Source organism: Haliotis cracherodii, unplaced genomic scaffold (assembly GCF_022045235.1).
Source record: "Haliotis cracherodii isolate W230 unplaced genomic scaffold, xgHalCrac1.p SCAF_1, whole genome shotgun sequence".
In the NCBI taxonomy this organism is placed as follows: domain Eukaryota; kingdom Metazoa; phylum Mollusca; class Gastropoda; order Lepetellida; family Haliotidae; genus Haliotis; species Haliotis cracherodii.
In genome coordinates this window covers 85,985,108-86,012,071 of record NW_027266264.1, presented here as the reverse complement: position 1 = coordinate 86,012,071, position 26,964 = coordinate 85,985,108, and the positions used below count along the sequence as shown (strand labels likewise).

Here is a 26,964-nt window from a genome sequence, read left to right as displayed (position 1 = left end):
AGTGACATGCAAACTTGTGGTGTTTTCATTATTTCGTCAAAAACATCCAAGCAGTGAAATGATGTCGAACGGGGTAGAATAGGTCTTCTTCAGCCCATGCTTGCCGTAAAATACAACAAGATTTTCATAAAAGGCGACTAACAGGGTTGGGTGGTCAGGCTCGCTGATTTTGGTTGATGCATGTCGTCGTATCCAAATTGAGTGGATCGATGCTCATGACATCAATCACTGCATTGTCTGGTCCAGACTCGATTATTTACAGACTGCCGTCACATAGCTGGAATATTGCGTTAAACAACATACAAACAAACAATCAAACTCATTTGCTGTCATTTTTTTATGATCCCCCCTTAATCTCAACCCCCACTATGAATGAGCAGTGACCCTTACTTTTTTATGAATGATGGCTTATTTTGCTCTAATGTATTATGGAAGTATATTCAAAATTTTCTAACCTGGCAGAGTATGATTGATTTGATTGATTTGTGAATAATGAAGGTAGTTTTCTATTTTCATATATTTTCTTACAGATGTTCTTTTTCGTTATAAGTTTATTATCAAATAACCATTCAGCGAAGCAGGCAATCTCGTCAGGTTTATTGAAGGTTGTCATGTGGAAACACTACTTGTAATAATTCCTGACTTATCTAATACCTGTTATTGATAAGGAACTCTGCATGCCTTTAAGCTAAACCTTGTGTAAGCATGTTTTGACATACATAATTGTATATTGTAGTACATTCCTGGAGTAATACTTGAGGCAGTAGAAGGTATAGGGCTTCCCTGGCTACTACATGTATACCAGGTAAACAGTCCCGGTGGAATGTAGGGGGTCGGGGATTAGCAGGCCTAGGGACTGACAGCAGGCTGGGGACATTATACAGGTGTATACTTGCCCTGCTGGGACACAGATATGATTATCATAAACTATTGACTTGAAACATGGATAGTTGCGTACTGAATGGTAGGGTTGTCAAAAAATATTGATGATCGGAATTCGGAACAGTTGGCACATTCGGTACATTTGGCACATTAGGCACCATAACCTCATGGGTTTCGCTGTAGTGGTAAACACCTCAACCTGCATCACTTAGGGCTTTACTCACGGGCATTGGGGGCGGTCGGGTAGCCTAGTGGTCAAAACATTTGCTCATCACGCCGAAGACCCGGGTTCGAATCCCGACATGGGTACAATGTGTGAAGCCCATTTCTGGTGTCCCCCCCCGCGGTGATATTGCTAAAAGCGGCGTATAACCATACTCACTCACTCACTCACTCACTCAGGGGCGGTGGGGTAGCCTGGTGGTTAAAGCGTTAGCTTGTCACGCTGAAGACCTGGGTTCGATTCGCCACATTGGTACAATGTGTGAACCCATTTCTGGTGTCCCCAGTGATATTGCTGGAATATTGCTAGAAGCGGCAGAAAACCATACTCATTCACTCAGGCTTAACTCCCAAATTAAGCTGAACTGCAGTGATATAACTGAAATACTGTGGCTTCAAGTGGTTGTAAACCAACGCCCACACGTGCTAGGTACATGGATTATGCTACGTTCACTGACTAAAAGCCATGTAGATTACCAGCATACAACACACCAAACCTTAACCACAGGCATGTGAGGTGAGTGAGGGGAAAAGGGGTTTTGAAATGATCACATACTTATATAGTGCACTGCATGCATATTTGTGTGTGTGTGTCTGCTTGCACTACACCAGACTAATTTTAACTTGGACAGTGTACTGATTATGAGCAGACCAGTCCTTGTGTTTTCCCTTAATGCTGAACACCAGGCAGGTTTACAAGTACCATCTGGCTTTTGGTATGACGCACCGGGGTTTGAACTACCAACCTTTTGTTCTCCTTGAAGACTTCTCCATGAAGACTACCTTCATTTTGTGCTATTGTTATATGGTTTGTACCGAAAGTTTTGTATCCCAATATTACAACTGGCAATATCACCACTGGATGTGCTCTCTCGGTATGTGTGTCTGGTTGTGTCTAGACACTATTAAACCTCTCACCTCAATTAAAGGTTTCCTTTCTCAGCGTCTTTATGGTTTCTAATATCCATAAACATTGATTGACAATTTTAGAGTTTATTCAAACCATATGACTTAGGTGAGTGCACCCCAGGCCTTACCAGCTAGTCCAGGACCTATCAAAGACCCATCTACACCAGCCTGACACTGCCAGCAACAATTACCAGTGAGATAGTAGATACCTGGGCTGTATACAGGGCTATCAAAGAGCCATCTACACCAGCCTGACACTGCCAGCAACAATTACCAGTGAGATAGTAGATACCTGGGGCTGTATACAGGGCTATTGTTGCTGTGGAAGTCACAGGAAATGCACCTATTGTCCAGCCAGGACTCCAGGAACACCGCGGATTCCCCACTCAGCCCAGTAGTTGGTTGTTGTATCTGGAACTACAGAATAATTCCAACACTGCTGTGAAGGAGTTTATATGGTTCATAGCGATAACATTTGGTTGGAACTTGTTCCATGGCAACTGGGATAAGTCTGCACACCTGAACCAGTTTGTCTATGATTAGTAAAAGGTAATTCTTTCTTCAAACAGATTTTACTCTGGGATGTGTTTGTGTGTTACACTTTCCAAGCTTGGTCATTCTTCCGTATATAACGTGTGTTAAATCCAAAAGATTGCAGTGTCCATGGTCAGAAGATTGGATGACATAATCAACGCACAGCATAATAACATAGGAACCCTAGGAAGAGATGTTATGGATGTCAACTTCTTTATTATGAGGAACACAGTGTTTCATAGAGCTGGGACGATACACCAACTGTGCGATCTGATACGTATCACCATACTTTGCTCATGATCCGATACGTATAGTGATACTTGCATGTGCTCTTATCTGTGGTGCGTAAGCCATCTTTTTCATAGAAAGGACTGCCAAATACCTCGCACACTGATGATTTACAGTGGGCAGTGTCAGGTATGGCGCAATGGAGGAAAATATTTACGCTTTCAGTACTCATTTTCATTAGTTATGTGTGTTTGTTGTTTTACGCCGCACTCAGCAATATTCCAGCTATGATGGCGGTCTGTAAATAATCGAGTCTGGACCAGACAATCCAGCTATTGACATCATGAGCATCAATCCACGCATTTGGGATATGATGACATGCCATTTTCACTTGTAATTCAAGAAAACATTTAAGGTAAAAATTGATACTTTTTACTTTGTGTGCGACTGTGATCGATACTTGTATCGAGAAGTAAAAAGTCGAGATATCGGTGTATCATCCCACCACTAATGTTTCGGATTATATACTTACTCCTTCATCATTCACCTGATGAAGGAGTAAGTATATACTCTGAAACGCTGTGATCCTCTTTATAAAGAAGTTGACGTCCATCAAATCTCTTCCTTATGCGTATCACTTCTAATGCCTTTCAAAGACTTAACATAGGAACCTGTTCTACTGGATCTATTACATATCTGATATGTGACATTGCCCTCCCAATGAGGGGACTTGAGTGTAAATATGACCAGGGTATGTGTGATCACCAGCCAATGTGACAGGTTTGTGATATATACGGTGTGTGTTCGTGTCTCTGTGGGAAGGGCAAGGAGGTCTTGCCTTCATTTGTCTGACCAGCAGTATTTGGACAGGCCATGTGTGATTTATACCGTACTTGTTGAGAGCAGTTGTTCCAGCACTCTTGGAGTCATATTGGACAATAAAAGTCATTTTATGGCTAGCCCTACGCTGTATGTTGAATTTACCAACATTACTGACAGCAGCACTGAATGATCGCCAGTTCGTTTGTGTCATTATATGTTGCATTGTGTTGCATTGTGTTGCATTGTGTTGCATTGTGATGCATTGAGTTCAATACAGTTTGTTGCATCAGACTATATGTGGTAACGTCTTTCATGGTGTACGTTGAGATGCTAGGTATTTCATAATATGGCTAACCAGGCCATGACGGATGTGTAGAAGTTGGTTATTCATAGAAACCAAAGCTTTATGGATTTCAACTGTAACACCATGGTGATTCTGGGTTAGAATTGGTCCCCAATGACCTGTGCTTGTTGCAAGAGGTGACTGATTGGATTGTGTGGTCAAGCTCGGCAACTTGGTTGATTGCGTGTCATTGCACTTAGACGTTGTGGGATATAAATCACTGGTATGTCTGGTCTGGTCAAATAGCAGGAATATTACTGCTGAACAACAAACAGCAATTTCAGCATTCTTTATACGCAAAGTTTCAAGGATAGAACTTATAAGTAGCTCTTAAGACTGAATAATGTTACAGTAGTTATTACTACATTGGTAGTGGTGATGAGAATCTTGATGTCATTTAATTAAGTACCATTTTCTTGTGTAGAATGACAGGTGTGTGCATGGCGTGGCGTAGCGTACAGTGCATGCATGGCATGTTTTTTTATTAATGAATGTCTTAACTGATTGGCAGATGCCATTAACTTAACGCACCATTGTTAACAGCGATCATGGTGAGATTATCATAGTTAGCACCTTTATACAAACATTAGTTGTGAGGGAATTAAGACATATCATAAATGACATACTTGGACTCATTGTGTGCAGAACATCAGCCATGTTTGTGTTTGTCCATGTATCAGCCAGACAGGTGTATTCTAATACATCCAGGCCCCCTGGATATGTACAGTATATTTCAAGTGGGGTCAAGTGCTAAATATGATATCTCCCCAATAACTACTTAGATTATCATTCATTGTATGGTGTGTTATTGGTAATGTTTCTCTTCAAGGCACTGAGTTAAAACATGTTTCTGGAAGGAACTTAAGTGTGTTGAACAGTTTTCATGTGCAGATGTTGTCAGGCCTAAGATTTTCCAAATACTTTGATTAGTTTGAATGTTACAGCTACAAGTACGTTTTATACAAAACATGTACGCTTATTAACTTTTATTGGAGGATGTCGTGCATGTTTTCCCTTCCTGCACAGACATAGCAATATTGTTTTTTGTTCAATGGCACTTTCCTGTGAGCAGTCTGTTCTACTGATCACTGTGTATTGATGACTGTGTATTGATCATTGTCTATTGGTATATCTATTGTACAGATATATCTGCTCATCACTGTGTATTGGTCACTGTGTATTGGTCACTGTGTATTGATCACTGTGTATTGATCACTGTATTGGTCACTGTGTATTGATCACTGTATTGGTCACTGTGTATTGATCACTGTATTGGTCACTGTGTATTGATCACTGTGTATTGATCACTGTGTATTGATCACTGTGTATTGATCATTGTGTATTGATCCCTGTGTATTGGTCACTGTATTGATCACTGTGTATTGGTCACTGTGTATTGATCACTGTGTATTGATCACTGTGTATTGATCACTGTGTATTGATCATTGTGTATTGATCCCTGTGTATTGGTCACTGTATTGATCACTGTGTATTGGTCACTGTGTATTGATCACTGTATTGGTCACTGTGTATTGATCACTGTGTATTGATCACTGTGTATTGATCATTGTGTATTGATCCCTGTGTATTGGTCACTGTATTGATCACTGTGTATTGGTCACTGTGTATTGGTCACTGTGTATTGATCACTGTGTATTGGTCACTGTGTATTGATCACTGTGTATTGATCACTATGTATTGATCATTGTCTATTGGGATATCTATTGTATAGATATATCTGCTCATCACTGTCTGTTAATCACTGTGTATTGGTCATTGTCAATTGGGATATCTATTGTATAGATATATCTGCTCATCACTGTCTGTTAATCACTGTGTATTGATCATTGTCTATTGGTATATCTATTGTATAGATATATCTGCTCATCACTGTCTGTTAATCACTGTATTGATCATTGTCTATTGGTATATCTATTGTATAGATATATCTGCTCATCACTGTCTGTTAATCACTGTGTATTGATCATTGTCTATTGGTATATCTATTGTATAGATATATCTGCTCATCACTGTCTGTTAATCACTGTGTATTGGTCACTGTATTGCAGGTTGATGGTGAGACAGGGGCACTAGGAACCATGTCCTGCTATGACACCCTGGGATACCGGGGCAGCCCGGCCCGCTCCCCCCTGCGAGCTGTCCACGACCTGACCACAATGTACCCGGACTCGGACAGCGGTATCAGGTCAGTAGGCACTTGTCACCTGGTATGTGAGTTGTTGTCAGTAGGCACTTGTCACCTGGTATGTGAGTTGTTGTCAGTAGGCACTTGTCACCTTCAGTGTGAGGTGTTGTCAGTAGGCACTTGTCACCTCGTACATGAGGTGTTATTATTTGGCACTTGTCACCTTCAGTGTGAGGTGTTGTCAGTAGGCACTTGTCACCTCATATGTGAGGTGATGTTAGTAGGCACTTGTCACCTCAGATGTGAGGTGTTCTCAGTGGGCATTGTCACCTCATGTGTGAGGTGTTATTAGTAGGCACTTGTCACCTCATTCGTAAAGTGTTGTCAGTAGGTACTTGTCACCTTCAGTGTGGGGTGTTGTCGGTAGGCACTTGACACCTTCAGTGTGAGGTGTCAGTAGGCATTTATCACCTTCAGTGTGAGGTGTTGTCAGTAGGCACTTGTCACCTTCAGTTCAATATCATTTCCTTTTCTCAGCTCCACATTCCGGACAAAATCCAGAGTCTTCACAACCGATGATTTTTCAATGGCTCCTACCAGACTTACAAGGTCAAGGTCAATGTCAAGGCTGAATTCTGGAAGTCGAGACACGTCCCCAACAGGAAGTGTGGTGTCACTGACCATGCCAGTGGACTACTCTATACGCAATCTCCATGACAACCTAGAAGACAGTGAGACACGGAGATCGGTCCTGATGCACAAGCTGAAGGAAGCTCAGGAGACTCTATCAGTGAGTACCTGTGTGTGGATAACGTGTTGTGTTGTGAGTACCTGTGTGTGGATGACGTGTTGTGTTGTGAGTACCAGTGTGTGGATGACGTGTTGTGTTGTGAGTACCTGTGTGTGGATGGATTGTTGTGGTGAGTACCTGTGTGTGGATGGATTGTTGTGTTGTGAGTACCTGTGTGTGGATGGATTGTTGTGTTATGAGTACCTGTGTGTGGATGGATTGTTGTGGTGAGTACCTGTGTGTGGATGGATTGTTGTGTTGTGAGTACCTGTGTGTGGATGGATTGTTGTGTTGTTGTGAGTACCTGTGTGTGGATGGATTGTTGTGTTGTGAGTACCTGTGTGTGGATGGATTGTTGTGTTGTGAGTACCTGTGTGTGGATGGATTGTTGTGTTGTGAGTACCTGTGTGTGGATGGATTGTTGTGTTGTGAGTACCTGTGTGTGGATGGATTGTTGTGTTGTGAGTACCTGTGTGTGGATGGATTGTTGTGTTGTGGTGAGTACCTGTGTGTGGATGGATTGTTGTGTTGTGAGTACCTGTGTGTGGATGGATTGTTGTGTTGTGAGTACCTGTGTGTGGATGGATTGTTGTGTTGTGAGTACCTGTGTGTGGATGGATTGTTGTGTTGTGAGTACCTGTGTGTGGATGGATTGTTGTGTTGTGAGTACCTGTGTGTGGATGGATTGTTGTGTTGTGGTGAGTACCTGTGTGTGGATGGATTGTTGTGTTGTGTTGAGTACCTGTGTGTGGATGGATTGACATTGTCAAGATGAGTCATTGTGTGTACATGTGAGTGGATGGATGGAAATAAACCTTTATGTATGGTATTCAATTGTAAATTATTCAGTAAGAGCATCATGTTTGAATGTGTCCACCTAGCCATCCTATTCCTACAACAGAAACAGCTGTATGTCCTTGCATGTCCTTGCAGCTACAGAACAACAGGCTGTCCAAGATAGAAACCTCAGCCAAGGACAACGCTGTCATTGTAGAGGACCTGAAGTTTAAGGAGAGAGTAAGTACTTGTCCTTCCATGGTAGTACAGCATAGTTACAGTGCACAGTAGTGCCATGGTTACATTTGATTGTTGTGCTACATTGTTACATTTCACTGTAGTATTTCATTGTTATATTGCAATCTAGCAGATTGTTTCATTACACTGCAGTACTGTATCAAGTGACATACAGTGTTGCATTGCCAATATTTCAGCCATAGCCCCCTTCAGCATTTGAAGTTAAGTATTATTTTTAAGCTTGACATCATCTTCAAAAAAGTGTGACATCTGTCTTCTGTTCAAGGAGTACCGGAAGAAGATCATGAGCCTGGAGAAGGCCGAGGAAGAGAAGGAGGTGGTGCAGATGGAGAACATCCGACTACGCCAGGAGATGCAGGACAGGTGGGTGGAACGTTGTACCTTGTACAGTGAGTGCGTGGGTGGGGTTTGGAAAGACTGGGAGGGGCTGTAGGTGTGTGTGGGTGTGGGTGTGGTTTTGGCTGGGGGGCAGTAGCTGGGAGGGGCTGGGAGTGAGTGGGAGGGGTTTGGAAAGACTGGGAGGGGCTGTAGGTGTGGCGGTTGGGTGGGCAGGTGTGTGGACGCGCTTGTACTGGTCTACGTTGTTAGAGTTCAGACATGAGTGCAGATGAATTCATGTGAATGTTGAAATATCTACATACTGACCTTTCAGAATCACAGCCCTTGACTTCCAGCTGAAGTCTCTACAGAGCCAGCACCAGTCTTCCGAAGTTGAAAACAATACACGCACCAGTCTGCTGGACCAGACCACATCTTGCCTCTCTCTCCTTGAGGAGGAGAACACCAAGCTCCAGAAGGTAGAGCACCGCCCCCTGCCCCATGCCCATGCCCATGCCCCTGCCCCTGCCCCTGCCACATGTTCCCTGCCCCCTACCCCATGTCCCCTGCCCATGTCCCCAGCCCCATGTCCCTGCCCCCTGCCCCATGTTCCCTGCCCCCTGCCCCATGTTTCCTGCCCCCAGCCCCATGTCCCTGCCCCCTGCCCCCTGCCCCATGTCCCTGCCCCCTGCCCATGTTCCCTGCCCCCAGCCCCATGTCCCTGCCCCCTGCCCCATGTTCCCTGCCTATGTCCCTGCCCCATGTTCGCTGCGCCCTGCCCATGTTCCCTGCCCCTTGCCCATGTTACCTGCCCATGCCCATGTTCCCTGCCCCCTGCCCATGTCCCCTGCCCCATGTCCCCTGCCCCATGTCCCCTGCCTCCTGCCTCATGTCCCCTGCCCCCCTTCCCCATGTACCCTGCCTCATGTCCCCATGTCCCTGCCCCCTGTGCCATGTCCCCAGCCCCATGTCCCCTTCCCCATGTCCCCTGCCCCATGTTCCCTGCCCCCTGCCCCCTTCCCCATGTCCCATGCCCCCTGCCCCATGTCCCCTGCTCCCTTCCCCATGTACCCTGCCTCCTGCCTCATGTCCCCTGCCCCTTCCCCCTTCCCCATGTACCCTTCCCCCTGCCCCATGTTCCCTGCCCCTGCCCCCTTCCCCATGTACCCTTCCCCCTGCCCCATGTTCCCTGCCCCTGCCCCCTTCCCCCTTCCCCATGTACCCTTCCCCCTGCCCCATGTACCCTTTCCCCTGCCCCATGTTCCCTGCCCCTGCCCCCTTCCCCATGTACCTTGCCCCATATCCCCTGCCCCATGTCCCCTGCCCCCTGTCCCATATCCCCTGCCCCATGTCCCCTGCCCCCTGCCCCATGTCCCCTGCCCCATGTCCCCTGCCAGTGCTTAAGGTAACATCCTACTGCCCATCTGCATCCACTAGTGTTACGGAAATACCAAAGGTGGAAAAATGTAAACAAGTAAAATAGTTTTCCTGGCTCTGCTTGTTTATTATCTGTTCACCAAAAATGAAAGCATCATCAGCTTGGTTGAACCTGCCTGCTCTTGTGTTCCCTCATGGCTAAATTTTAAAATGGAACTCAGGTGATAGAGAATATGGACATGGGATTTCCTTCCCAGAGTTGTTGTGTTGGGGTCGGGAATATGTAACTCAGAGGTCACTAAGGCTATCTGTACAGTGAATGGCACATGGTTTTGATTCAGTTCATAAATCATCAGTCGTGTTTTGTCAGATGTCTGCAGAGTGAAGAAGGGTAAGTTGAATGGAAATTAAAATAATATTTTCTGTATGTTGCAGGAACGTGACTTTTTACAAAATGAAGTTGGTTCTATGAAAGAAATAGTAGAGATGACGAAGGCTAATCTGCATATGATGTCACAGGAGAGGAACAATGTGAGGAACAGCTTGGACAGTGTTACACAGGTAGGACAATGTTACACAGTTAGGACAATGTTACACAGTTAGGACAATGTTACACAGTTAGGACAATGTTAGACAGGTAGGACAATATTACACAGGTAGGACAATGTTACACAGTTAGGACAATGTTACACAGTTAGGACAATGTTACACAGTTAGGACAATGTTACACAGGTAGGACAATGTTACACAGGTAGGACAATGTTACACAGGTAGGACAATGTTACACAGTTAGGACAATGTTACACAGTTAGGACAATGTTAGACAGGTAGGACAATATTACACAGGTAGGACAATGTTACACAGTTAGGACAATGTTACACAGTTAGGACAATGTTACACAGTTAGGACAATGTTACACAGGTAGGACAATGTTACACAGGTAGGACAATGTTACACAGTTAGGACAGTGTTACACAGTTAGGACAGTGTTACACAGGTAGGACAATGTTACACAGGTAGGACAATGTTACACAGTTAGGACAATGTTACACAGTTAGGACAATGTTACACAGTTAGGACAATGTTACACAGTTAGGACAGTGTTACACAGGTAGGACAATGTTAGACATGTAGGACAGTGTTACACAGTTAGGACAGTGTTACACAGGTAGGACAATGTTAGACATGTAGGACAGTGTTACACAGGTAGGACAGTGTTACACAGGTAGGACAATGTTACACAGTTAGGACAATGTTACACAGTTAGGACAGTGTTACACAGGTAGGACAATATTACACAGGTAGGACAATGTGACACAGTTAGGACAGTGTTACACAGGTAGGACAATGTTAGACATGTAGGACAGTGTTACACAGGTAGGACAGTGTTACACAGGTAGGACAATGTTAGACAGGTAGGACAGTGTTACACAGTTAGGACAATGTTACACAGGTAGGACAATGTTACACAGTTAGGACAATGTTACAGAGTTAGGACAGTGTTACACAGGTAGGACAATGTTACACAGTTAGGACAATGTTACACAGTTAGGACAGTGTTACACAGGTAGGACAATATTACACAGGTAGGACAATGTGACACAGTTAGGACAGTGTTACACAGGTAGGACAATGTTAGACATGTAGGACAGTGTTACACAGGTAGGACAGTGTTACACAGGTAGGACAATGTTAGACAGGTAGGACAGTGTTACACAGGTAGGACAGTGTTACACAGGTAGGACAATGTTACACAGGTAGGACAGTGTTACACAGGTAGGACAATGTTACACAGGTAGGACAGTGTTACACAGGTAGGACAATGTTACACAGTTAGGACAGTGTTACACAGGTAGGACAATGTTACACAGTTAGGACAATGTTACACAGGTAGGACAATGTTACACAGGTAGGACAATGTTGCACAGGTAGGACAATGTTACACAGGTAGGACAATGTTACACAGGTAGGACAATGTTACACAGGTAGGACAATGTTACACAGGTAGGACAGTGTTACACAGGTAGGATAATGTTACACAGTTAGGACAATGTTACACAGGTAGGACAATGTTACACAGGTAGGACAGTGTTACACAGGTAGGACAATGTTACACAGGTAGGATAATGCTACACAGGTAGGATAATGCTACACAGGTAGGACAGTGTTACACAGGTAGGACAATGTTACACAGGTAGGACAGTGTTAGACAGGTAGGACAGTGTTAGACAAGTAGGACAATGTTACACAGGTAGGACAGTGTTACACAGGTAGGATAATGCTACACAGGTAGGACAATGTTAGACAGGTAGGATAATGCTACACAGGTAGGACACAGGTAGGATAATGTAATACAGGTAAGACAGTGTTACACAAGTAGTGCAGTTGTATTGAGGGGATAGTAGTTGGGTGCCCCGTGAGGTGGTGTTCCAGAAGCATATACAATGGGTAGAAGTGATTGAATAGTAGCGTCTTAATAGTGAATGACATCCTAATGTGTAAATAAAGAAGGCACCTTTCTATTCAATTTCAGGAGAATACTGTGCTTTGTAAGAAGATCCATGAGATGGCAGGGCAGATGGTGGAGTTGAGGACGCTGCTGCAGGCAGTCCAGGATGAGAACGAGAGTCTGTCTAGCACCTGGAAGAACGTCTCCCAGGTCAGTGTGAGTGTCTGTCTAACACCTGGAAGAACGTCTCCCAGGTCAGTGTGAGAGTCTGTCTAGCACCCGGAAGAACGTCTCCCAGGTCAGTGTGAGAGTCTGTCTAGCACCTGGAAGAACGTCTCCCAGGTCAGTGTGAGAGTCTGTCTGGCACCTGGAAGAACGTCTCCCAGGTCAGTGTGAGAGTCTGTCTAGCACCTGGAAGAACGTCTCCCAGGTCAGTGTGTCCGTCTAGCATGTGGAAGAACGTGTGAGAGTTTGTCTGCATTCTAATGGTAGTTACTGTGTAATATTTACTGTTAGTATTCAAATATGCCAATATATTTCCTGTTTTGAAGCAGAAATAGAAATCTTTGAAGCAAGTAAATTTTCAGTCAATGTCAGCAGAACCAGTGTGACAAATGAAAACACAATGCCAGTGACAATGAGTGGGAAGTGCCTGCCAAACAACTTCCTCGGTCCTCTGTCCACAACAACACGACTCCCGACAAATACACTGTTGACACACTCAGTTGCCCTGCAGGGCTGCTGTGGATAAATTGTGACCTACGTATCTATTGTCATGATTTATCCCAAGTGCCAAATATAACAAAATATCTTTGGTACATGATGTCCGTCTTAATATGAGATTTGTTATTACATGATTTTATTGTTATAAATATATGTCATTGTGTGGTTATCACAACCATTCATCTGTTTTGTATTTAATATTTCAATTTATAAACTGTACCTGGACTTTCCAAAATAGCAATAGATCAATGGATACTTAGCTTTTATCTCAATACTGACTGGTTCATTTTCTATTTTGTCGATAAAATAACCATGATTTCATTTCTTCAGATAGCACTGATAAGTTATTTTATTGAATAATTTCAGAATAATATTTAATTAAGATATGATCTTTAAGGTATTGTGATATGGTTAGAGTAGAAATTTACCTTAGCATACATAGAGGCCGATATTTGACCACAGACCTACAGCAAAATTAAACGAAAACAGTCAATTTATATTCTCACTGTTATCTAATAATGCTGAGTGACTTGTATTTAACTAACCAATAAAGTAGAAAATTTCTTACAATTTGTTTTACATTATCATATTGAATGCTATGTTAAAATACCACTGAATATAAGAAAAAGAACATTTTAGACAAAATAATGTATTCAAATATCAAATAATTATGTTAATTTGCTCATCTTAGTTGTGAATGAGTGCCATGAAATATATCCAACCTTTTCTTTGATATTCTTGAAAACTTGTTGGGACGAATGAAATGATGGCTCACACATTTATCTGTTGTTGATGTGTGCCGGGGATGTTAGCAGTGTACTGTCAGGACACTTGCCACATGCAAATAAGGTGTTTGACTGTGATTGTTGCTTTTAAACAGGACAAACACAACGCTTCCAAACAGATCGAGAATTATCAGGACACGGTTGCAGACCTGAAAGCTCGACTAGCTACCGTGTCAGCAGACAAAGATCGGCTGTTTCAAGAAAAACTGGACCTCAATCACAAGGTGCAGCAGCTGGTGCTGGATAAGGAACAGCTCATCAAGGTAATCCACAGTACTGCAACGTCAGTAGTACTAAGTCTGTGAGGTATCAATAGTACTAAGGCTGTGAAGTGTCAGTAGCACTAAGGCTGTGAAGTGTCAGTAGTACTAAGGCTGTGAAGTGTCAGTAGCACTAAGGCTGTGAAGTGTCAGTAGCACTAAGGCTGTGAAGTGTCAGTAGTACTAAGGCTGTGAAATGTCAGTAGTACTAAGGCTGTGAGGTATCAGTAGTACTAAGGCTGTGAGGTATCAGTAGTACTAAGGCTGTGAGGTATCAGTAGTACTAAGGCTGTGAGGTATCAGTAGTACTAAGGCTGTGAGGTATCAGTAGTACTAAGGCTGTGAGGTATCAGTAGTACTAAGGCTGTGAGGTATCAGTAGTACTAAGGCTGTGAGGTATCAGTAGTACTAAGGCTGTGAGGTATCAGTAGTACTAAGGCTGTGAGGTATCAGTAGTACTAAGGCTGTGAATTGTCAGTAGTACTAAGGCTGTGAAGTGTCAGTAGTACTAAGGCTGTGAGGTATCAGTAGTACTAAGGCTGTGAATTGTCAGTAGTACTAAGGCTGTGAAGTGTCAGTAGTACTAAGGCTGTGAGGTATCAGTAGTACTAAGGCTGTGAAATGTCAGTAGTACTAAGGCTGTGAAGTATCAGTAGTACTAAGGATGTGATGTATCAGTAGTACTAAGGCTGTGAGGTACCAGTAGTACTAAGGCTGTGAGGTATCAGTAGTACTAAGGCTGTGAGGTATCAGTAGTACTAAGGCTGTGAGGTATCAGTAGTACTAAGGCTGTGAGGTGTCAGTAGTACTAAGGCTGTGAGGTGTCAGTAGTACTAAGGCTGTGAGGTATCAGTAGTACTAAGGCTGTGAAGTGTCAGTAGTACTAAGGCTGTGAGGTATCAGTACTACTAAGGCTGTGAGGTATCAGTAGTACTAAGGCTGTGAGGTATCAGTAGTACTAAGGCTGTGAAATGTCAGTAGTACTAAGGCTGTGAAGTATCAGTAGTACTAAGGATGTGATGTATCAGTAGTACTAAGGCTGTGAGGTACCAGTAGTACTTAGGCTGTGAGGTATCAGTAGTACTAAGGCTGTGAAGTGTCAGTAGTACTAAGGCTGTGAGGTATCAGTAGTACTAAGGCTGTGAGGTATCAGTAGTACTAAGGCTGTGAAGTGTCAGTAGTACTAAGGCTGTGAGGTATCAGTAGTACTAAGGCTGTGAGGTACCAGTAGTACTAAGGCTGTGAGGTATCAGTAGTACTAAGGCTGTGAGGTACCAGTAGTACTAAGGCTGTGAGGTATCAGTAGTACTAAGGCTGTGAAGTGTCAGTAGTACTAAGGCTGTGAGGTATCAGTAGTACTAAGGCTGTGATGTATCAGTAGTACTAAGGCTGTGAAGTGTCAGTAGTACTATGGCTGTGAGGTGTCAGTAGTACTAAGGCTGTGAGGTGTCAGTAGTACTAAGGCTGTGAGGTATCAGTAGTACTAAGGCTGTGAGGTATCAGTAGTACTAAGGCTGTGAAGTGTCAGTAGTACTAAGGCTGTGAGGTATCAGTAGTACTAAGGCTGTGATGTATCAGTAGTACTAAGGCTGTGAAGTGTCAGTAGTACTATGGCTGTGAGGTGTCAGTAGTACTAAGGCTGTGAGGTGTCAGTAGTACTAAGGCTGTGAGGTATCAGTAGTACTAAGGCTGTGAGGTATCAGTAGTACTAAGGCTGTGAGGTATCAGTAGTACTAAGGCTGTGAGGTATCAGTAGTACTAAGGCTGTGAGGTATCAGTAGTACTAAGGCTGTGAGGTATCAGTAGTACTAAGGCTGTGAGGTATCAGTAGTACTAAGGCTGTGAGGTGTCAGTAGTACTAAGGCTGTGAGGTATCAGTAGTACTAAGGCTGTGAAGTGTCAGTAGTACTAAGGCTGTGAGGTATCAGTAGTACTAAGGCTGTTAGGTATCAGTAGTACTAAGGCTGTGAAGTGTCAGTAGTACTAAGGTTGTATCAGTAGTACAAAGGCTGTGAGGTATCAGTAGTACTAAGGCTGTGAGGTATCAGTAGTACTAAGGCTGTGAGGTATCAGTAGTACTAAGGCTGTGAGGTATCAGTAGTACTAAGGCTGTGAGGTATCAGTAGTACTAAGGCTGTGAGGTACCAGTAGTACTAAGGCTGTGAGGTATCAGTAGTACTAAGGCTGTGAAGTGTCAGTAGTACTAAGGCTGTGAGGTATCAGTAGTACTAAGGCTGTGAGATATCAGTAGTACTAAGTCTGTGAGATATCAGTAGTACTAAGGCTGTGAAATGTCAGTACTACTAAGGCTGTGAGGTATCAGTAGTACTAAGTCTGTGAGATATCAGTAGTGCTAAGGCTGTGAAGTGTCAGTACTACTAAGGCTGTGAGGTATAAGTAGTACTAAGGCTGTGAGGTATCAGTAGTGCTAAGGCTGTGAAGTGTCAGTACTACTAAGGCTGTGAGGTATCAGTAGTACTAAGGCTGTGAGGTATCAGTAGTACTAAGTCTGTGAGGTATCAGTAGTACTAAGGCTGTGAAGTGTCAGTAGTACTAAGGCTGTGAGGTATCAGTAGTACTAAGGCTGTGAGGTATCAGTAGTACTAAGGCTGTGAGGTATCAGTAGTACTAAGGCTGTGAGGTATCAGTAGTGCTAAGGTTGTATCAGTAGTACTAAGGCTGTGAGGTATCAGTAGTACTAAGGCTGTGAGGTATCAGTAGTACTAAGGCTGTGAGGTATCAGTAGTACTAAGGCTGTGAGGTATCAGTAGTACTAAGGCTGTGAGGTATCAGTAGTACTAAGGCTGTGAGGTACCAGTAGTACTAAGGCTGTGAGGTATCAGTAGTACTAAGGCTGTGAGGTATCAGTAGTACTAAGGCTGTGAGGTATCAGTAGTACTAAGGCTGTGAGGTATCAGTAGTACTAAGGCTGTGAGGTATCAGTAGTACTAAGGCTGTGAGGTATCAGTAGTACTAAGGCTGTGAGGTATCAGTAGTACTAAGGCTGTGAATTGTCAGTAGTACTAAGGCTGTGAAGTGTCAGTAGTACTAAGGCTGTGAGGTATCAGTAGTACTCAGGCTGTGAAGTGTCTGTAGTACTAAGGCTGTGAGGTGTCAGTAGTACTAAGGCTGTGAGGTGTCAGTAGTACTAAGGCTGTGAGGTATCAGTAGTACTAAGGCTGTGAGGTATCAGTAGTACTAAGGCTGTGAAGTGTCAGTAGTACTAAGGCTGTGAGGTATCAGTAGTACTCAGGCTGTGAGGTATCAGTAGTACTAAGGCTGTGAAGTGTCAGTAGTACTAAGGCTGTGAGGTATCAGTAGTACTCAGGCTGTGAGGTATAAGTAGTACTATGGCTGTGAGGTACCAGTAGTACTAAGGCTGTGAGGTATAAGTAGTACTATGGCTGTGAGGTATCAGTAGTACTAAGGCTGTGAGGTATCAGTAGTACTAAGGCTGTGAGGTACCAGTAGTACTAAGGCTGTGAGGTATCAGTAGTACTAAGGCTGTGAGGTATCAGTAGTACTAAGGCTGTGAGGTATCAGTAGTACTAAGGCTGTGAGGTATCAGTAGTACTAAGGCTGTGAGGTATCAGTAGTACTAAGGCTGTGAGGTATCAGTAGTACTAAGGCTGTGAGGTATCAGTAGTACTAAGGCTGTGAGGTATCAGTAGTACTAAGGCTGTGAGGTATCAGTAGTACTAAGGCTGTGAAGTGTCAGTAGTACTAAGGCTGTGAGGTATCAGTAGTACTAAGGCTGTGAGGTATCAGTAGTACTAAGGCTGTGAGGTATCAGTAGTACTAAGGCTGTGAAGTGTCAGTAGTACTAAGGCTGTGAGGTATCAGTAGTACTAAGGCTGTGAGGTATCAGTAGTACTAAGGCTGTGAAGTGTCAGTAGTACTAAGGCTGTGAGGTATCAGTAGTACTAAGGCTGTGAGGTATCAGTAGTACTAAGGCTGTGAGGTATCAGTAGTACTAAGGCTGTGAAGTGTCAGTAGTACTAAGGCTGTGAGGTATCAGTAGTACTAAGGCTGTGAGGTATTAGTAGTACTAAGGCTGTGAGGTATTAGTAGTACTAAGGCTGTGTACTAGTGTACTAGTACTGAGGGTGTGAGGTATTAGTAGTGCTGAGGATGTGAGGTATCAGTAGTACTAAGGCTGTGAGGTATCAGTAGTACTATGGCTGTGAGGTATCAGTAGTACTAAGGCTGTGAGGTCTCAGTAGTACTAAGGCTGTGAGGTATCAGTAGTGAGATTCGGTAGTACATCTGGTTATCTGTACCATTACATCTGTGAGATATCAACATAAGGACTGGTCATATATTATGGGGGATGGGTGTGGGTGGAGGGATTAGTCTTAGAACTGTGTCATGTTTTGTGTCCTTAGGATCAGTTATTTATATATCCCCTGCCACAAAGTGAAAGGGGGATATAAGAATGGGGGCTGTCCATCCAACCTTCCATTCGTTCATCACGTTTCGTTACCAGAGCAGAACTTAAAAACCAAGAGAGATGTCTTAACCAAACTTGGCACATAGATAGGTCTAGTGGTAAACTGGTGCCTTTTGATAGTTTGGAATTTTTGAAAATATAATTTTAAAGTTTCCATGACAACGACTTTGACATGAAAATGGAGGTAGAGCTCATTTCCGGAGCAGATCTTGTTTAAACTATAGTTTTACAGATGTGTTCAGAGTTAGTGAGCCTTCTGGCTTTATTTTTCAAGGATAGCAGAATGTTTTTTTATGCTAATCTCCTGACCGATGCCATGTTGTAGGTGAAGTTGTCGCTGGAGGAGCAGATCACAGACGCACAGTGTGACCTGAACAAGTCGCGGATGTCGTCCAACAAGAAGCACGATGACACCAGGAAGCTGGGAGAGGAACTCCAGGGGGTGAAGAGGGTGAGTGAAGGGGATATGTTGCCAGGAGACTTAGCAGGGACACTGGGCAGGGGCTCTTGGTGGGACGCTTGGCAGGGGCTCTTGGTGGGACACTTGGCAGGGGCTCTTGGTGGGACACTTGGCAGGGGCTCTTGGTGGGACACTTGGCAGGGGCTCTTGGTGGGACACTGGGCAGGGGCTCTTGGTGGGACACTTGGCAGGGGCTCTTGGTGGGACACTTGGCAGGGGCTCTTGGTGGGACACTTGGCAGGGGCTCTTGGTGGGACACTTGGCAGGGGCTCTTGGCAGGGGCTCTTGGTGGGACACTTCACCAGCAAGGCATCACTAAACATATGTCACCTTTAACTGTTATTTATGTGTACAGTTTTTGCCTTATAGAAATGGAGGGTCAGTTGTCTTTTTTTTATGGTCAACCTGGAATCTGTGACATGGCATGTGGTAGAGGTGTGCAAGGGCCCCTTTCCACGAAGCGATCTTAGCGCTAAGTCGATCCTAACTCCAATTCTTTAACACTGACTTGCGACAGTTGTAGCGCTAAGTTAATACTTACTCCCATTCTTCAGCACTGATTTACAACAGTTGTAGAGATGATGGCTTTGTGGACCCGGGCCCTTGTCCATGAATGTATCTGTAGCTCTGGTCGCCACAGATGGGCACTAGAGGAACCCATTGGACCCACTGGACCCACTGGACCCACTGGACCCACATGTACGTATGTCCTTGTCCACTGTTCTAGGTGAGCCAGGAACTGTCCATGGAGCTGGCGTCAGTCAAGGCCTTCTACGAGCGTGCCCTGGAGCAGATCTCGCTGCTGGAGAACGGGAAGAAGATGCAGCAGCAGCACCAGGAGCTGTCGGAGCAGGAGAAGAGGCGGCTGCAGGGCGAGGTGGACAGGCTGACACAGGTAGGGTGGAGGTCCTGGAAACCACCCGGTCAGAGGGGTGGGAGGGTAGAGTAGGGGTGAATCAATACATCGGTGCACCAGTGCACCGTGAGTTTTCATGCGACAATACCATACATTTTGTATCAATACAAGACGATACACATGCTAAAAGAATTTACTTACTACTTGTTTTAAATACACCCAGCATTTTTGTCAGACAAATATCACAAAATGTGTTGTAATTAAGGTTTCAAGTTCCTGACTAATAATAGCCGCTACGAACATGTGTCTTCAGCTAGCTTTACTTTTTGAACCTGCTCTGAAATATTTCTAGTCAAGAAGATGTCACGTAATTGGCCGTAAATATGCACTGCGCGATGTGTATCGTATCGTGACCTATTTGTAATGATACGTATCGTAATGTGAATTATGTATTGGATAAAACACGCTCACAAGGTTTTGGTAGACACAGCATGCCCTGGGGAGAGGGAAAAACCAAGGGGGTGAAGCCCCCGCGTTTTTTCCCAACCCCCAGGGCATGCTCTGTCTACCAAAACCGAGGGAAAGTGTTTTTCCATGCTTATAAACCGAAAAAAGAAACCTAAAACAACATTTATCAACATTTTTATGTTTCGCACATACTTTCCATGAACCTTAGGAAACGCGTGTAAAATATCTGTTGCTGGCGTACGGATCTTGAAAAGGACATTCTAAAAACCAGTGAGGCTTATCAACACCTCTGTAGCCTTGTGGTACACTCATTGGGCTACAGATATGAAGGTTGCGAGTTCGATCCTTGGGAATATAAATAAAAACGTTTGTCATTTGATTTTACATTTCATTACATGTTACAATCTGAACGGGAGTTGTATTAATAAAATACCCAGGACATTATATAAAATCCCTGGGATATTATAACACATTACCGGGGTATATAGCAAATATGACTTGAATATCCTATAAAATCCCTGGGATATTATATAAAATCCCAGGGACATTACAACGTCCCTGTTTATGAGATTTAACCCGACTGGAAAGTAAAACCTCACAATAGGTCTTAATGCCTATAGAAAGAAGTCTCTTACTAAATAGTGATCCCAATGAATAGGTTTATAAATTGGATACAAGGCTTTAAAGGTGGGGGTGGATGGTGATGGGGGTTATATTGGATACAAGGCTTGAAGGTGGTACCATGCTTGATAGTTGGGATCTTAGAAAGGCTACAATAACATTGAAACAGTCAACTCAAAAGACGTACTGACTAACACACTGTGGAGGTAAATAATCTTGTGTAATTGCTGTGTTATATTTGTCAAACATCCCTGTCAGCATTCCAGGGTCATGGCTCTGGTACATCGTTCTTGTGGTGAAAGGGGTCTATAGTGACCCTGGGTTTCCCATCAAAGATCTCATTGAACATCATGGATAGACCACCTAAGTCAGGACCTAGTCAATATACCTTGACCAGTGATCTCACTGTCAGCCACAGTGTTGTGTGCCCCATTGTAGGGCTCAGATAGGGCCAGTGTAATGTCCAATCTTAGTAGAGATTCATTCTGTGTTGCCAGCTGCTTGATGGGCGGAGTCGGGAAGACCGCAAGGGCCGTGAGGAGCTGGAGGATAGCATGTCCCGGATAAAGGTGAGAAGATCCTGGTCAGATTGAGACAAGGGTCTACCTGGCTGTGAACCATTTATTGCTGGTCCATCTACCTTGAGCTTTTCAGGGAATTTAGTAAATCTTGCCCTTAAGTATACCCGTGTGATATTAAACAGGAATCTTGCCCTTTAGTATGTGATAGAAGGAATTTAGTGAATATTGCCCATCAGGATACTCATGTGATAACAGGAATTTAGTGAATCTTGCCCTTTAGTATACCAATGTGATAACATAAATTTAGTGAATCTTGCCCTTTAGTATACCAATGTGATAACATAAATTTTGTGAATCTTGCCCTTTAGTATACTAATGTGATAACATAAATTTAGTGAATCTTGCCCTTTTGTATACCCATGTGATAACAGGAATTTAGTGAATCTTGCCCATCAGGATACACATGTGATAACAGGAATTTAGTGAATCTTGCCCTTTAGTATACCCATGTGATAAAAGGAATTTAGTGAATATTACCCATCAGGATACCTATGTGATAACAGGTATTTAGTGAATCTTGCCCATCGGTATACTAGTGTGATGAAAGGAATTTAGTGAACTTTGCCCTCCAGAATATCCATCAGATCAGTGGAAATGATGAGTATTCTCCAGTGCTACAGTATCCCATGAGCTGTTATGTGTGACTGTCATGTATGCCATTATGTAACGTGTGTTTGGGATGTAGGTTTTAATTGCCTGATTGCTAACCTTGGGTGTGGTTCTTTTATTCAGTTGATGCACTCAGCCAAAGTTTTAGATGGTCTGAGTAGGTTTGAGGTTTGTATAGCCACAGTGTTGATATGAAGGCTCTCGCAATGGCTTGACTTGCACTTGGTAGACTATCTAACTAATTCCTTCTTTAGATCTGTCAAATGCACAAACTCTGGCTTTCAAAATTTGTATGTAGTGCCTCTTGGTATTTTTTCGTTCAAAATGATGTTAATATTTCTGAGAAAGTTCTTCCAGTAAACATAACACTGGTCTGGAGTAGAAGCTGTGTGATGCAGTATTGCCAACCTGGCTTCTTGACTGCTATCATGTTGAATGTTGTAGCCAGCTGTTGTAAGAAGCCCTAGATAGCACTGAGTGTGTGGAGGTCCCCTGGGGCTCTACAGTGGAACTGTAACACTGCCAGACAGTCAACATACGTTGTAGTTTTGTCTGGTCGTATTACAGGCATGTGAAGGCTTTCATGTTTCCATCACAAACTGAGCAACAAACCGATGTCGTACTGTATCATTGCACCCTTATGCACACCAGGCCCTCAACAAAGCGATCTTAGCGCTCAGGCGATCATATCTCTCATACTTTAACATAGACTTACGATGATCGTAGCGCCAAGATCGCTTTGTGGAACAGGGCCCTGGGTGCCGTTGTTCGAAACAACCCTAGTGCTCCGACTGTCATAAGTCTATGTTAATAGATGGGAGTTACGATCACCTTAGAGCTACATTCGCTTTGTACAACGGCACCCTGGACACCTTTGTACACATGAACATCTGTTCCAATCCTGTGTGAATACATGCTCAACTCTACACCTGTGAAATTATGAACACTTGTACATGATACACCTTTTCTTTGATGAATCAGTGTTACACAGCTAACATGGCACCATGTGGACATTATAACCTGTCTTCCATGGGAGTACATGGTGGAAAGTCAGAAAACATCGCTCAGGACAAGATGTGCTCGATTCTTGAAAATGGGGACCTCTACCCTTTGTGTGTGTTTGAATGTTTGTGTTTAACACTTTATTAGCTAGTTTAATTTTTGAATCGTCTAGTCATGCTGAGTTTGATTTAGTTCACCAAGATGTAGATTCAGGCGGATTGATGACAGATATATTTGTTTCATTTATTTCCATATAATGTCATTTGCTTTCATTCAGCAGTACATCCAACCCCGTGTTGTTTACTGTTGTGTCTCGTTGTGCTTGTGACAGTCACACAACACTGTCAGGCTGGGCTAGTAACCACTGGAGGCTGTTGATGCCAGCTTACTGCAACTTGCTTATTTAATCTAGGCGTATGATGGACATTTATGCAGTCTTATACTTTTTACCGAGCTTAATTAACCAAAAATATAAATACTGCTCAGAAGAAGTTAAAGAACACTCAATCCTTTTATGTTACTAAAGTTAATGTGTCATGCCATGACATGACATAATTAACTATTGTAGTATGAAAGAATTGGGTGTTCTCTGACTTCTTTTGAGTAGTATGTGTTCAAATGTATGCTTATAGTTTGTGGTATTGTCTCATACCTATTGACATTGTCAGCATCCAGATATTTAACCCCATCAAAGAGCAAACGGTGCGCTTATTGGGATGCGGTCTAAGATTGGGGATGCTTAGGTGTTTTTATACAACACAATTTTATCTTTGTTCTTTTTTTTAATCAGTGATCATTTATATAATGCTCGAATACTGATATTTTGAAATTTCAAGTCATGTGATCAAAAAGCTCAACAATCAGCATAGATGCAGGAATGTGAGAGTGTTGGAGTGGGGTTAGATAAAGGGTGAAGGGTGCTTATTATGTCGATTATGGTAATGTGTAATTGATAATATTATTATAACCATGTTTAACTTCTTATATGCACTATAAAGGTAATGTATATGTAAATACACTATATGTAGGTGAAATTAAAATTGTATGGGTTTCTTAAGCTTTAGAGACCTTGAACTGTACCTACATAGATGTGACATACTCAAGTCTGTGTTTATCGTAACAATCCCTGGGTACCATTGTACAAAACAACCTTAGCACTACGACTGTCGTATGTCTGTCCTAAGGTATGGCAGTTACGGTCACCTTAGTGCTAAGATCCCTTTGTACAACGCCACCCTGGTCTGTGTAAGACTGGTAACTGTGTTGTTTTGTGTTTGTTGTTGTTTATAGTTCTGCCATTCAAAACGTTGTACAAAGAAGGAGTGAAATGAAAACTGACCAGGAGTCTTCTTGGTTTTTGTTCGAATCCCGGTTCGCCCCGATTATGTTTCTAGGTTTGTCAGCACCATACCCGTGCTCGTGGGTGTCGATGCAGGTCACAGAGATCAACTATCATTAAATATCAATCAACTATCCATTAGTAACAGAGTAATAACATTGAGCAAATACACAAAACAAGTCCAAACAAATCAACATATTTCACCCAATTGGTGAGTGGTGGCACATATATGCATAGATTACTTTGGACATTAAAGATATTACAAAAACAGTAGCTTTCAATCTTCAGCAATTGGCATAATTGGCAAGAACAAGTCTGTTTTGGTTATCCAAACTTTATTTCATCACAATAGTTTACGTAAGATATCGATGACACAGTTTTCATATTGATTAATGTTTATATTTCTTTACATCAACAATGATTCCGATTCTGAATGTTTTTAGCCATCCCTACCCCAGCATGTTCTGTGTGTTCTCCATGTAATCAGTGAGGTGTGTTCTGTACAGACGGACCTGAAGCAGCTGAGGAACGAGAAGGCCCAGACAGACAACCACAACAGGGAGCTGGAGATGGTGGGTGATTGTAACATCGGCAGTCCACGTCCCACGTGTCCTCAGATACACCTGCACATGTTCTTGTCTGTTTTCACTTTGTTTAGTCACAAGTAATACACACAGCCATGATAAGTTGTTGATGGAATTGTCCATCCATGCTTGCCACCATGTTTCCTTGGTTTCATCAACCAAGGTGTCATCTATTTCTGGAAATTTTACTTGTTCAAATCGTATTGACAAAAAATGCAATTAAAATAAAACAGAAAAATTGGATGTCTACAATTTCCCATAAAAAAATAGATCATAATGTATTTATATTGCCCAACATTTTTTTTCTATAACATGTTTTTTTTTCAAAATATGTACCAGCTATTCTCTAGATTCTAATGAGATTCCATAGCAGTGTATCATGCCAGACGTTGACAAAAATGGCCCTATTTTGTACTAGCTATTCTCTGGATTCTAATGAGATTCCACAGCAGTGTATCATGCCAGACGTTGACAAAAAATGCCCTATTTTGTACTAGCTATTCTCTGGATTCTAATGAGATTCCACAGCAGTGAATCATGCCAGAAGTTGACAAACATGGCCCTATTTTGTACTAGCTATTCTCTGGATTCTAATGAGATTCCACAGCAGTGAATCATGCCAGACGTTGACAAAAATTGCCCTATTTTGTACTAGCTATTCTCTGGATTCTAATGAGATTCCACAGCAGTGAATCATGCCAGAAGTTGACAAACATGGCCCTATTTTGTACTAGCTATTCTCTGGATTCTAATGAGATTCCACAGCAGTGAATCATGCCAGACGTTGACAAACATGGCCCTATTTTGTACTAGCTATTCTCTGGATTCTAATGAGATTCCACAGCAGTGAATCATGCCAGACGTTGACAAACATGGCCCTGTTTTGTACAGAAACTACAGCGAGCCAATGAGGAGATCCGGCGGACATCCACCATCCAGCAGGAGGAGATGGTGACGTGGAAGTTGACGTGCGAGAGACTGACGGGTGCTGTCACAAGGAAAGAGTCGGAGTTGCAGAGTCTCACAGACAAGTGTCACGACACGGAGTCCATTGTAAGCTGGAGACAGGTGTTAGGGACCCACCATTTTATTATGCTGGCGGGGATAATTTTTGTCTTGAACAAGAGATGCTTTCGGTCACGGGTTCAAAAGAAGTAGCCGAACAATTTAATCAAGATTAGTCAAAGGCTAAGGTCAGCTTTCAGTTTTTTTTAGAAACATGGTTATGTGTTTGTCAGTTTCTGAGTACATGGTTACCTCTCTGCAGCCAGGAAACTATAGAATTGCGTGTATCTTTACAAATCTTTACACATCTGATGTTGGTGATATGTCTAGCATAGTTCAAGACCATCTTCGTGGTTATAATGAAACATTGCTGTATCCTACTGGAAGGAGCACATTAGTAGCTGGGTGTATTCTTCCAGATCAGAAGATTACAAGAAGAACTCAGGATAATCCGAGACCAGTACGAAGCACTCGAAGACCAGAGAGATGACACAGACAGGTGGGTACAGGTGACACAGACAGGTGGGTACAGGTGATACTGACAGGTGGGTACAGGTGATACTGACAGCTGGGTACAGGTGACACACACAGTAGGGTACAGGTGACACAGGTGGGTACAGGTGACACAGACAGGTGGGTACTGGTGACACAGATAGGTGGGTACAGGTGACACAGATAGGTGGGTACAGGGGACACACACAGTAGGGTACAGGTGTCACAGATAGGTGGGTACAGGTGATGGTGACAGGTGGGTACAGGGGACACACACAGGTGGGTACAGGTGTCACAGATAGGTGGGTACAGGTGATGGTGACAGGTGGGTACAGGGGACACACACAGGTGGGTACAGGTGTCACAGATAGGTGGGTACAGGTGATGATGACAGGTGGGTACAGGGGACACACACACAGATGGGTACAGGTGACACAGATAGGTGGGTACAGGTGACACAGACAGGTGGGTACAGGTGACACACACAGTAGGGTACAGGTGTCACAGATAGGTGGGTACAGGTGATGCTGACAGGTGGGTACAGGTGTCACAGATAGGTGGGTACAGGTGACACACACACAGATGGGTACAGGTGACACAGATAGGTGGGTACAGGTGACACACACACAGATGGGTACAGGTGACACAGATAGGTGGGTACAGGTGACACAGA

The 26,964-nt window shown here is 43.3% G+C and overlaps 1 protein-coding gene across 1 annotated transcript in view; it reads left to right on the top strand.

Moving 5' to 3' along the window:
- Nucleotides 1-26,964, top strand: part of LOC139452468 (myosin-9-like) — a 72,201-nt gene that overhangs the window by 5,364 nt on the left and 39,873 nt on the right. Inside the window, exons 2-16 of the mRNA XM_071233998.1 lie at nt 6,010-6,146; nt 6,624-6,876; nt 7,810-7,893; nt 8,177-8,274; nt 8,564-8,708; nt 10,042-10,167; nt 12,141-12,266; nt 13,660-13,827; nt 18,600-18,725; nt 19,462-19,629; nt 21,177-21,248; nt 21,993-22,037; nt 24,717-24,782; nt 25,686-25,847; nt 26,219-26,298. Of these exons, the coding sequence (XP_071090099.1) occupies nt 6,040-6,146; nt 6,624-6,876; nt 7,810-7,893; nt 8,177-8,274; nt 8,564-8,708; nt 10,042-10,167; nt 12,141-12,266; nt 13,660-13,827; nt 18,600-18,725; nt 19,462-19,629; nt 21,177-21,248; nt 21,993-22,037; nt 24,717-24,782; nt 25,686-25,847; nt 26,219-26,298 (1,826 nt within the window). The 5' untranslated portion in view covers nt 6,010-6,039. The remainder of the gene's footprint in view (nt 1-6,009; nt 6,147-6,623; nt 6,877-7,809; nt 7,894-8,176; nt 8,275-8,563; nt 8,709-10,041; nt 10,168-12,140; nt 12,267-13,659; nt 13,828-18,599; nt 18,726-19,461; nt 19,630-21,176; nt 21,249-21,992; nt 22,038-24,716; nt 24,783-25,685; nt 25,848-26,218; nt 26,299-26,964) is intronic.